We start from the raw sequence: 12,769 nt of genomic DNA, 5'->3' as shown, positions 1-12,769 counted from the left end.
TAGCTTCTGTGCTCATAACACTAATCACATTTATGTTATTTGACATAATAAGCGATTCAACAGAAATAAATTAGAAATTTTATGGCAATTGATTTGAAATGTAAAAGTGTCGTAGACATTTTACTGTAAATAAAATACAAAGATTTGGTAGAAATCTTGCAGTTTTTTGGGAATAGCTTGCAAATCTGACAAAACCGGTTCTTAAAAATCGTCTAGGAGAGGAACCTGTGTAAGAAATTTCATGTGAATCAGTATGACAGTTTAAGAGATCTCTTGATCAATGAGTTAGTGAGTGGTAACTTGCAAATAAATAGTAGATTGTTACCAAATACATGGATGCAATAGCCGGCAAAATCGGACTAAAAAAAAAAAGCTTGCCGACAAATGCCAGTCCGACTGATTGCCGGTTCGGTATCTGACTTTTTTTTTTTTTCACATTCACGTTTTGATCTTTCAAACTAAAACTAAGTCGAATTCAAAGAAAGACAGGAAGTTACAATTCTTAAGTTACTGCGCATGCGCTTATTTCCGAACTTTTGCTTTGTATCAAAAACGTAAACAAAAGTTAGAAACAAATCCGTATGACCCCGGCCTGAGACGCCTAATTCAGACTAATTTAGTAAGTAATCTAGATCTAATTCTAATAAGTTTGATCTGCCGGCATAAAAATTGAAACCAGACCCAGAGGCTAGATCTAGTCTAGAGATCTAGATTCTAGATTTATTTCTACATTTTAAAATGATTTTAGAAGTTGAACGTACTGGTATTTACCTGAAAAATCGAAAATGCGAAATTACCTTACTGTACCATCGCCGTATGATGTATCGGCTTATGAATAAAAAAAAAAAATAGGTATAGTTATACTCATACTGTTATAGTCTAGAATAGTCTAGATCATCTCATTAGATGATAATGATAGATTGAAATCAATGAGTATCAACTATTATATCTAGACCTAGATAATTAGAATAATTAGTTAGAATCTTACAGTTACAATCTTGAATCTACCAAAAACAATCTACCACTAGCCTGAGTCCTGACTAGGTTTAGTCCCTGGGCAGAAGCAGTGTAGATCAAAAGTAGATCGTATCTAATATCTATTATTATCAGATATAATATTCTACTAGTAAAGTCTAGATCTAATTAAATCTAGATTCTAATAATAAAAAACTTATTTTAAAAAAGGCAAGACTCTAGATCTAGTGGATGATTCTAGCTAGGGCTAGGGCTAGACTTCTATCATCTAGCATTACTAGATTAGTCACTTAGTGTCTAGATCTAACTTCAAGATCTAGAACTAAATCTAGAGTATATAATTTGGATTTAGGTCTAGACTAGACCTAAATCTAGATAAAATCTAATATCTAATATCTAGTTAACTAGTAGTTTTAGTGACACTCTATTCCTAGACAAGTTAAAGTCTAGACTTAGACTCAGAGACTATTGTGAGTATGTCTAGATCTCTAATACTTAATACTTACTAGTTTCTTTATTAGACCTAAATATAGATAGATGTAAATTGATGGATCTACTCTGTTACTATTATCATAGAATTAAAATGACATCTTGACTAGATCTAGATAATCTAGTATAAAAATCAGTCTAAGCTACTATTAGTTAGAAGATTCTTTCCAGTTAACTAGTTCTATATTTGGTAAGATCTACTGACTACTCTGTCAGCCAATAAATATTTAGATCTATTAGATCTTTTATTTGAAATAGAGTTAACTTTTAACATAGGTGCTACAAAGTTTGATTTATACTAATATAGTAGTAGTAGGTAGGCCTATCTATGTGCATGTTATATATAAAAAAAAATGAAATGTTCAAACATGCGTGTAGATTATTGTTATTTAAGTAAAAGCTTTAAAGCTTAGAATTTATAGTTTGTATTTAAATATATATAGGCTATATATATATATATATATATATGTTGTGAACTCCTTACTGGAATTATACTTGACACAGAACGTACTAGTAATACTTCTTTCAATAACTCAAGAGACGCCAGAGATGAATTAACAATAAAATATATTATATATATATATAACTTTAATAAAAGTAAATCAGGGTATCTGTAGCTGAAGACAACGCATCAAACGTTAACTAACTGAACTGTCCCAACCAATGGACCAATCAAATAATAGTACAATTAATACAAAAAACATAGAATTCTTTAAGCCTTACAACCCAGGTTCTATGAAGTGCCGTTTACAATATCTTATACAAAACATTATCACCACATTCTCTCCTTACCAAAATTAGCTATTAATATAACTTATTAATAGCGTAAAGAAAGAGTGAAATGGAAAAAAAAATACACAGATCCACGCTACCATCAATGGCATTGGACTTAAAACTAAATTGGAAAAATGACAGAATCACAAAAAAAAATTACGTGTTAACATTTCTATTTAGTTTACATTTAAATCAACAGGTTTGTCGATAGTATTGGTGGCAATCTACGAGAAAAGAATTAGCACATTCATTTCTTTACATTTAACCTTAGAGTAGAATAATTATAGAACAGGACATTTAGTCTATAGTTAGGTTGCCTCTAAGTACATTGAACAATTCAACAACTTCAACATCATTCTCGATATATTTTTTTCAGTTCTTTCTAAGGTCTCCTGCTATGAAGCTCAATAACAAAAGTCGATGCGTAATGGTCTCACTATTTCTACATATATATCGCTAAATGTTTTATTTATGTCGTGAAGATATAAGATATCATGCTTGCAGGTTTTTTGGGGTTGCCGACCCCCCCCCCCCCTTGCAGGCAAAACGGATAAGGATAAAGGACTTACTGTTAATTCTTATGTGAAATAGTAACTTTAAAAGCTACTAGCCTACAATGCTGATAGATAAATATCCTACAAATGACTTTTTGAAACAAACAATACATTAAGATGTGTTGCTAGTTATGTATGTATTGTCTCTACTTTAGGCTTTGGATCGAATGGTTATCTATCTGAGACTGGTACATTCCATCGATTACTACAGTGCAAATGAATACCCAAATGAAGATGAAATGCCTCACCGCTGTGGAATCATGCATGCTCGTGGCACTCTCACTGGATCTAGTGCAAAGATAACTCAGAATGATGGTAATAGCTTCTTTTTTTTTAAACTTCCTCCCCCCATAACAATGTATTAATGAAATGAATCCATTGATCTCTACTTTTTCAATTCTGAATAGATGTTTTAGAAAATAAATATTTTTCATGAACTTAAAACTAAACATATACATTTTTGTAAGATTTATTGACATATATGCAATTAATAGCAATGTGATCTTTAATTTTTTTTATTTTTCTGTGAACAATATTTATAATGGACATAATGGTTGAGTCTGATCTTTTCCCATACATTCTAGTCATGATCTCTTTATTATTTGTCAATTTTTAATGATCTAATCTGTTTTTCACTGTATGTATACAAACTTTAACTCCATAGTGAATGAATGGATCAGTAATTTTGATAAGAAATTGAAACAGTTCCTAGAGGTTACCCAGCAGATAACTGATACTGAAGCTACCCAGCTAGGCAAGAAAAACCCAGATGTATATCCTTTGTTTAAGAAGAGTTTGTTTGATTAAATAAGAATGCAGAATACTCATTATTATATATCAATAAAATCATGCATTGATTTTTTATTATATTTTCAATGATGTGATTTTTTAAAATTCATTTTCTATTTTTTAATAGTATATGCTTCTAAATTTACCTATAGATGTTTGTGAGAGCTAAAACCAAAACTATCAATACTTTGTGTTTATTTTTAGCCACTTGACTATTTTTAGTTTCCAACGCAAACTGCTGTGTTCCCCTTAACTGTGACCACAGAAGTGGAGAAATTTGTCCAATCTAACACACAGGAGCTTTCTAAAGATAAATGGTTATGTCCACTTTCTGGTAAAAAATTCAAGGGCCCTGATTTTGTCAGGAAACACATTTTCAATAAGCACCAAGAAAAGATAGAGGAAGTCAAGCAAGAGGTAAACATTTGGGCTGACAGTCAACAGAACAATAGTTTACGTTTTACTTAAAATAGGTTTCGGGTTTATTTAACCTGTATTAAGCACCACTCTTACAAACACTTAAGTAAATTGATTTATTACGGAAGAAAGAAATTAATGGTTATTGCATTTTGCGTGATTTATAAATTATTTACACTTTAATTGCGGAGAGCCATAAAGATGGCTTTTACTCTGGTGACAAGGCTAATATAGCCTACAAAAAGGTGGTGCACAAATGTTTAATTATTCCATTTGATTCAATAAAACTTGTTCATGTTTGCAAATTTAGTCCTACTTCTTAACCAACAGTGTTTGTAAAAATTACCCTTCAAAAAACAAGGTTTCCAATATAAGAGATGCTTATAGATATATGACTATAAATAGAAATATTTCCCCAAATGATATATCAATGCAATGTTTTGTTTCTAGGTCAAGTTTTTCAACAACTACTTGCTTGATCCCAAGCGACCATCTTTACCAGAGCATCCAAGCTCAAGACCAAAGCCTCCACCTCCTGCCCCTTCCCCACAACCCCAGGTACCCATGGCCCAAAGGACAGACCCTTATGGCTACACATCTCCTGTGACAATGGGAGGTTATGGGATGTCTAGACCACAAATGTTTGCTGGGAATGGAAGTATGGGTGCTGGTAAGTCACTGTTTTGAGTTGTCTCAAGAAATATGTTCTTTTCTAGTCCTGTTTTTAAGGTAGAGCAGTGTTTTCTTAAACATTTTAAAAGAAAAGAAGTGGACAAGTACTCTTGCTAATTCAGCCTATTATTGTTTGGCCATTTTCATTATTAACGTACATTACAAAAAAAAAAATCCTGATTAAAAATGATCAAAAATTATTCTAGCAGAAAACAAAATGAAAAGTCTTGGATTGTCATACTTTTCAGATATTTAATAAAGCACTGTCCTAGTTTAGCCTAACACTAATGCATTGTAATGCACTCACTACTCTAGGCACACATATAAGTATCTAATCCAGTCTTTTATACTACCTCAGTTTATCGGCACTCATGCTATAATGGCACTCACCCTTCGAGAAGTGGCTGGATTAGCAAATAGGGTACTGTCATTTGTTTTTGTTGAATTGTTTTTCATTTGTGAATTTTGGATTTGGATTTTTGGCATATCGGCACAATTTAGGTCATGTCGTGAAATTGGTTCTCTATTTATAAAGTAATTTTTTTTTGGTTTTAATGTGCAAAGAGCACATTTGTGAAGATGCATTTGAAATTATATGAATTGTGGAAAAAAACAAATGCTAAATAAACCCCCAATGTTATTGTTCTTTTCTTATTTTATATAAAAAGAAAAAAAAAAAAATTAAAACTTATAATTGGAAAAAAATTGAAGTACTATGTCAAATTAGTTGACTCTAAACAGAATTCAACAGAAAAGGTATTTAGCTCATTCAGAAAAAAAACTTGTAAAACTAATTAACATTTTTTTTTTAACCAATTACTAGAGCCAGTATTTTAAAGGAATGTTTTCTATTGTGGCATTCTGCTTATTAACAAAATGACACATTTCTAGTGTTTTTATGTTACTGTTTCATTTTCAATTTAAAGATTTTTAAAAATGTTTTCACTATACCTTCTAGATCTGGGTAGAAAAATGAATTGACTACTGAGTGTTTCTGATTCTTCAATTTGTGGTGCACAACCTTTTTTGGCTTGGGCCCAGGGCCACATTACTGTAGAAAAGTTTCAGTCCAGAGCGAGGCCGATTGTCATAGAAGACCTGAACACTGGCTTTCAATGTCACGTTACAGGTCTGCACACCATGTCAACAAGCTTTTGTGACATTGCAGGTCAGTGTTGAGGCCTACTATAACAATTGGTCTCGAACTGAGCATCTGCAGCTTATTATGCTCAGTGTACAGAAGTAGGGTTCAAATAGTGTACAGGGTTGGCTATCAATATCTACAGACAGATTTGACCTCAACTATCTTCATGTTGGAAGATTAAAGATGAGTGCATATTTCTCATGACTATGCACATCTATTTGAAGCCTGCATATTTTGTCACATCTGACACAAAAGCTGTTTAGTTTTTCTTTTTTTTTTCTGTCTGCACCTAATGTGTGTTTTCCAACTTTTGTAAGTTTTCCAGCTTGCAACTGTTTTCATCTAGGCCAGTGAGGTAACCTGACTTCATTAATCTTAATAGATTACCATCTACATATATCACAAATTAAGTGTGAAAACAAGGAACACAATCCCAGAGAAAAAAAATCTTTTGAATTTTATAGTGTAATTTTTGAAATACAACTTCTAAATGGATTCTGTATCTTGGCCATGCTACATGATCTTAAATTACATCCATGTTTTACTTTTGAATTGTTTCTTTTCGTCTTTTAGCTTACCAAAGTCCATTTCAAGTGAGAGACTCCAGACCTGCACCAGATCCCTTTAGAAGAACAAATTTTGGTGGTGCTACCAGGCCATACCGCCGCTCTGACCCCAGGCAGCTAATTCAGTATACAGATCTGGATGCTCCTGAAGAAGGAGACATATTTTAGCTGTTATTACTGCTTTGTATGTTGAACTTGTTCACAAATGTTGATCATCAAGCTCCATTTTGAATTGGCTTGGGTTGGATGTTAAAGGGAGGATGCTAAAAGTGAATGCAGTTCTCATTTTGTTGTTTCTTAATCTGTATGGAAAATTTTTAAACTTTTGTTAAACATTGTATAGATAGGAATATAGTCATTAAAAATGTTCATGTTTAAAGCATTGATAAAAGTTTCTGAAGCGAATAAGTGGTACTTTGTCATTGAACACATGTAAGTCATATGGCATAGTCTTGTTACGTGGTTAATGTGCTGATAAATTTACAGTTTTATGTAACAATTTCATAATAAACATTACAAGTACTGATTTTATTAGTGGATAACTTTGTTTTTCTTTCTAGTATGTTTAATAATTTAATTTTTGTCAATGAATCATTGGATTAGTCTTACTTGTGAGGCTGCATAATGTTAACTAGTAGTAACTACCCTTCACTAAAGAATTGTAATCCACCTTGTAATATTTAATTTTATTATAAATCTAATCAACAATACTAGCACTGCCATTGTTATGATATCCTTCAGTCATGAAGCAACTATGGATCATTTCAAGGAAATGAGATGAATCCCTTGGTATTAGCAGTGGTCAGAACGATGTCGCCCACACATCAGTTACCATCCTCTCCACTCAGCTGATGTATCCAAAGAAGGAACAGCAAGTTCTGATTTAGTTTAGGGTCACATGCTCTTCCAGGGTGTAGCACTGAGTGCTGCAAACTGCCCACGGGTCATATTCAGAGTTGACTCCCAAAGCCTTTCGCATGATTGGGTAAAGCTGCAAGGTAGCAGAGGTTAATTCAGTTTTCCTTCTCCTAGGTAGGTAGCCAGCAAATGGCTCCAGCCAGAAGTGTACTGGTTACCAGTTTCTTGTCTTCACCCCATCAGGATTTAGTCCCATCTTCATTAAAACTTCAATGACTTGTATGTGTGTATAAATAGATTAAAAGTATCAGAAAATTCGTTTTAATTCAACACATTCACTTACTTTTGCCTTTTAATTGTATAAATATACTTCTGGTAACTAAATCTGCACCATGCAAGCCTATCTACACACACACATTTCTATTATAGTAAAAAGTTTGTGCACAATTCTCCCATACCCAATCTAGGATCAATAAGAATCAATTAAAAAAATGAACCAATCAGTTAACTATTGTTAATTCATAATTATATTTTGTATTGGACAAGGGAATGAATTGAATTAGTCCCTCTTTATACTTAGTGTATAGAAATAGGATGTTGCTAAAAAGTTAGAAACAAACAATAGATAACTAAAATCTATTTTCATAAGAAAGTTGGCACAGTGGTTAATGTATTGGCTTGCACCCTCAAATTTGAATAAATGACATACAACTTTTTTATTTTATAAAACGCATTTATAAGCTATCACTTTAACATTCATCCCCACCCCCCCTTTTCCCAACTGGTCCAGAGTGATAGATCTTAGCATATTGAGAAAGCTAAAAGCATAAAAATGCACTAAACAAAAAACAAATGGTTAAAAATATTTGTAATTGCACAAACTATTATTTTTGGTCTACTATATAAATTTAATAACATGACTGATCCAAACTAATTGATACAACTACAATTTGTTTTTCTTTTAATATTCTTGTTATATTTTTTTGTTTTTTTTTTCAGTAAAGAAATTTACTTACCAAAATAAGTATTTAAAAAAATGTGTTGATTAAAATCCATTGATTTTTTTTTGTTAAGAAAACAAAGTGAAATGAAATAGAACAACTTTTAACTCTATAGGTTGGAGAAAGTTACTTTATTTTTCTAAACATAGTATCATTTCAAAACTGATTAAAAAGCATTGGAATATAGTTCTAATGAAATAGTATGTACATCCATATTTTAATATGGTACAATATAGCACATGATCAAGTTTAAAAAAAAATGGCTGTCAAAATGATCAAATAATATATACAAGTGGAAGCACTACCATCACATCTTGAAAACAATGTTGCATGCTTCTGTCATGGTAATAACTAGACTCTTAAAACTGGACTAGTCAATATTTTATGAATACAATTGTATGTCACAGATGCACAGCCACATAAAATACTGCATTTTTCTTTCTTTGCAAATAGTATACAAAATAGTATCTTTTTTTGCTTCTGAAAAACAATTTAAAAAAAACAAAATGTTAATCTTTAACGATGGGCACTTGTAGCAGATATCAAATAACTTTTGATTGTATACCTATTGGTTTCAATGAATTGTTCCATGAAATAAAACTAGCTGTCACATTGTTGAAATAAAACACTGAGTGAGGTAATCAAAATGTGGTACTGGGACTTAGAGAAATTTAACCAACAATATTTTTTTCTGATCTCATTGACAGTTAAAAGAACCTGTCAGAAGATCAAAAGAGATGTGATAAAACCATAGAAACTACTATTTAACTACTATTTAACTCATTAGATACCTCAAAAAAACATCTTTGAAAGTAGAAGTTTAAAAAAATCTGTTGATGAAGTAGAGAAAACATTGCTACCATTACAAAAGATACTTAACATTATCCACAAAGCCTTTTTTTTTATCACAAATCACAATGTTTTCTGAAGCAAGCCTATTTTGATGCTATAAACAACAAACAAAGCAATCTAAATACATGTGTGAACTGAATACACATCAGTAGCACCATTATGTCTGATGCAATGTATAGGTTACAGCAAAGAAGAGAATAACTTGGCTGATAATGCAAGTTTTTTGGCATAATCTTCCTATTTGCCAATAGTCTAAACAGAAATACCACTTGACCCTGCTACTACAATGCTGACATCAGCTCTGTTGTATGAGGTCTTTGTGTGTAAATTAACAAATGTTTTGAAATAAAAAAGACTAAATCACTTTGTACATTTTTTATTTGTAGACAAACTGAGTATGTAGACAAGTCTAAGGGTGTCAAGTGTTTATATAGAATTTCTTTGTAAAAATCAAACAAAATGATTATTTTATTTTTACTTTATTTAATTTTTAAAATCATAATTCTTTGTTTTGTGCAGTTTCTATAATAATAGGTTAAAAATGGTCTTAGATAAAAATATTAAAAAACAGTATTTACAAAAATTCAAGTTATTTCCATATTTGACTGAAAACTTTAGGCATTCTCTAGAATACCTTGATTTTATACTTTGCCAGTAACTTGTACACCAGAAAATCAAACTCTACTAATTCCATTGCAATGTTCTCGTATGTCTGCAATATCAGTTAAAAAAATTAATGAATGCAGAAAAAAAACAGGACTAGTTTTATGGTTCTTTTTGTTTAGTTTATAATTTAACTTAAAAGAAAAAAAAATTGTGTTATTAGTAATATGGTCATTTTCATTTCTTTTTAAAAGCTCAACTATTGTCTTTCTAAACAAAATGGATTAATTTTGATTAATAATGTATCCTCTTGTAAGCAAAACATAAACTGAAGCCATTCTTCTAGCTATTGTACTTTAGATTATAGTAAATATTTATCAAATCAGCAGGTTAAGTTGAGACAGTGACAAAAGGGGAAACAAAACTAAAACTGTGCATTCATTACTGTATTCAGACCTCTTGAATGTTGGTATTGCAATGAAGAAGAATAAAACTATGACTAAGTTTTAAATTAAAAACTGTTCTGTTCCTATTGTATTTTGTAATAAATGTAACTATAATTTTAAAAGAAATAACGTGACAAAAATTTATGCACAGCGTTGTAAGCAAACATGAGTTAGAAATTACTAAATAAAAAAAAAAATCACAAAAGACACATGCCTACATATAGACAGTATGTAGACTGTTTTAATTGAAGTTATTTATCTATGACTTAAACTTTGTTTTAAAAACAACTGATTAAGCCCTTACTGTCAAAAAGGGACATAGAAGAATATTTAGATACAAAGAAAAAAGGGACTTAACAAAAAATGTTTTGATAATATCACCAAATGTACTAATTACTGGCCTTTTTTTGTGTTTTTACTGTTACAACTAAGATTCAATTCATTATAGTTTTAGCACATACATAAACTAACAAAAATATAACATTATTTATAGAAGAAATAAAAATGTTTTGACAATCACAAATACAGCATGGTCTCACTCAAGAGAAAAGATACATTGTCAATAATTGAGAGTTGGGAGATGAGAAACAGTAACATACAATACTCTTTTTGGTTTAAATATTATTCAGTAACAGTCAAAGTGCATGAGAACTAGGTCTGACTCAATACTTAATATACATATAGCCTTTTAATATTATAACAGTAACATAATAGATTGACAACATTTTCAACAACAGTGCTCTGGACCCCAATCTGCTTCTTAGAATGTTGAAATAGAGACAAGAATATAATGAAAAAGAAAAACTTACTTTCAATGTCACTTTCATTATAAGAATAAATTGCTTGCAGCAATAAAATAAATATATTACCTTGAAATAATAAATAACAAATAATTTATTTTTGAGCTTCCTAGAAAAAAAATGATAAGCATAAAAATATAAAAAAAATAAAATGTTCCCATTCTTGAAGAAATGTTCATCAATAAGGCACTATGAGTCTCTCTAAGTCGTGGTACAATTCAATTCATCTGAACCATCAGGGCAATTGCTATGTCCATCACAGAAAAACTGGCTGGGGATACACATGTTGTTTCTGCAAGGCCTCTGTGTGCTCGGGCAATCTGGATAAAGATAACCACTTTAAGAACAATGCTTTCAAATAGTTTAAAATTAAAACTTGGTGCCCTACTAGAGGTAAGGCTTCTAGTCCTGCCCAATACTTGAGATTTTTCTACAAGCAAGCAAACTCATTACCCTTCTACCCTAATTTAGATTTAATATCCAAGTAAACATACTGGAATCAGTTCCCTCTTAAGGTGTGAACTCTGGACAGTGTCAACATGCTGACATCAAGTTCATCCTGACTGAATGTGGTCTCCTTTCTATCAATGAACTCAATGTGATAGACTGAACAAATAAAAGGGGGTGGGAGTTGTTTATCTCTACCTCTGGAGAAATACCAGTGGAGAGTGAAAAATGGCCAGATATTTGGCTACTATCTGATGAATTTCTAACATATATAACATCCCTAATAACATATATATGATTTATATATATATATAGCCAGTGTTTCTACCACATTGGTTTTTTAAAGAATATAATTAAAAAGAAGAATACATATTTTTTAAGAATGTAATTTAAAAGAAAAATACATATTTACAATATGTTTGGAATACAAATTTACATAAAGAATGTTCATTAAAGCTAGTTGGTTTAGTCTTTTTTTTTTTTTTTTCGAAACTAAGTGTTTTGTAGGTAATTTGTAAATTCTGTCATATTTTTATTTTTTTAATATTCAAAAATGGACAACTTTTTAAAAACAGCTTCGCAAACCACCCCCCACCAATCTGTCAGATCACCCCCCTCCTGGTGATTGGGGGGGGGGGGGCTTGGCCCACAATTTAAGACATGTTGAGTTAAGCTATATTCTTGTTACCAGAAACGGATAAATGTATAATTACCTTTAGTACTGGGTGTCAATATGTCAGCATCATCAGCTATTTGGTTCTTCTTTATTCTGCTCTCGGCTGAAATAAAAATCAAATTCAAGAGTTATGAATGCCATTAATGTAATGAGTTGGTGTGTGTGTGTGTGCTCAATTATATTTTTCATTAAAATTCACAGCATATAAGAATTTGCTATAAATAATTTGCTATCAATAACAAAAATAAAGTTTGCAACACACATCTTCAAGAAACTGCATTATCTTAATAAAAGTAGTTTCCCTTTCAGGACCTTATATGGACCAGATGATGTAAAGGCCATCTTTTTTTTATGTGACCCATGATAATGAGGGTGCCATGTGGCCAGCATTACAACCAACCGCTTTTACTTTTCACCAACTAGTGTCAGGTGCCCATTAGAGCTGGGTGGACTCAGAGGCTCTCAAAGATCACAAAATTAAAAATCCCAGTCTTCAAAAGGATTAGAACCCGGGACCTCCAGTTTGGAAGCCAAGTGCTTTGTCCCTCAGCCACCACACCCCATGACATACAGTAGAACATCATTATTCAGATTATTTGGGAACAAGGCCTGTCAGGATAATCTAGTGTCGGAATAATCGAATGCAGAATATTATAAACTGTCCATTTCACCAACAATAATAAGAAAATTCCTATGGGAGTATTGC

General features: G+C 31.5%; 2 protein-coding genes across 12 annotated transcripts in view; one reads left to right on the top strand and one right to left on the bottom strand.

Annotated features, from left to right (window-relative positions):
* LOC106067135 (serrate RNA effector molecule homolog A-like) overlaps positions 1–6,911 on the top strand; it is a 34,471-nt gene extending 27,560 nt beyond the window's left edge. For 6 of the 7 annotated variants that reach the window (XM_056015446.1, XM_056015447.1, XM_056015445.1 and 3 more), the window contains 5 exons: positions 2,948–3,107; positions 3,457–3,566; positions 3,846–3,998; positions 4,449–4,668; positions 6,388–6,911. In XM_056015446.1, the coding sequence (XP_055871421.1) occupies positions 2,948–3,107; positions 3,457–3,566; positions 3,846–3,998; positions 4,449–4,668; positions 6,388–6,548 (804 nt within the window). In that variant the 3' untranslated portion in view covers positions 6,549–6,911. Of the gene's footprint in view, positions 1–2,947; positions 3,108–3,456; positions 3,567–3,845; positions 3,999–4,448; positions 4,669–5,028; positions 5,092–6,387 lie in introns of all 7 variants that reach the window. The other variant, XM_056015448.1, reaches the window with a different exon arrangement.
* A 1,440-nt stretch (positions 6,912–8,351) lies between these two features.
* The window catches only part of LOC106067133 (uncharacterized), a 164,390-nt gene continuing 159,972 nt past the window's right edge, over positions 8,352–12,769 (bottom strand). For all 5 annotated transcript variants that reach the window (XM_056014923.1, XM_056014924.1, XM_056014921.1 and 2 more), the window contains 2 exons: positions 12,101–12,166; positions 8,352–11,260 (listed from right to left, as the gene is read on the bottom strand). In XM_056014923.1, coding sequence (XP_055870898.1) covers positions 11,142–11,260; positions 12,101–12,166 — 185 coding nt within the window. In that variant the 3' untranslated portion in view covers positions 8,352–11,141. The remainder of the gene's footprint in view (positions 11,261–12,100; positions 12,167–12,769) is intronic.

Source organism: Biomphalaria glabrata, chromosome 17, assembly GCF_947242115.1.
Source record: "Biomphalaria glabrata chromosome 17, xgBioGlab47.1, whole genome shotgun sequence".
Taxonomy (NCBI): domain Eukaryota; kingdom Metazoa; phylum Mollusca; class Gastropoda; family Planorbidae; genus Biomphalaria; species Biomphalaria glabrata.
Note: the sequence above shows the minus strand (reverse complement) of the source record. Positions and strands in the feature narration are given on the sequence as shown.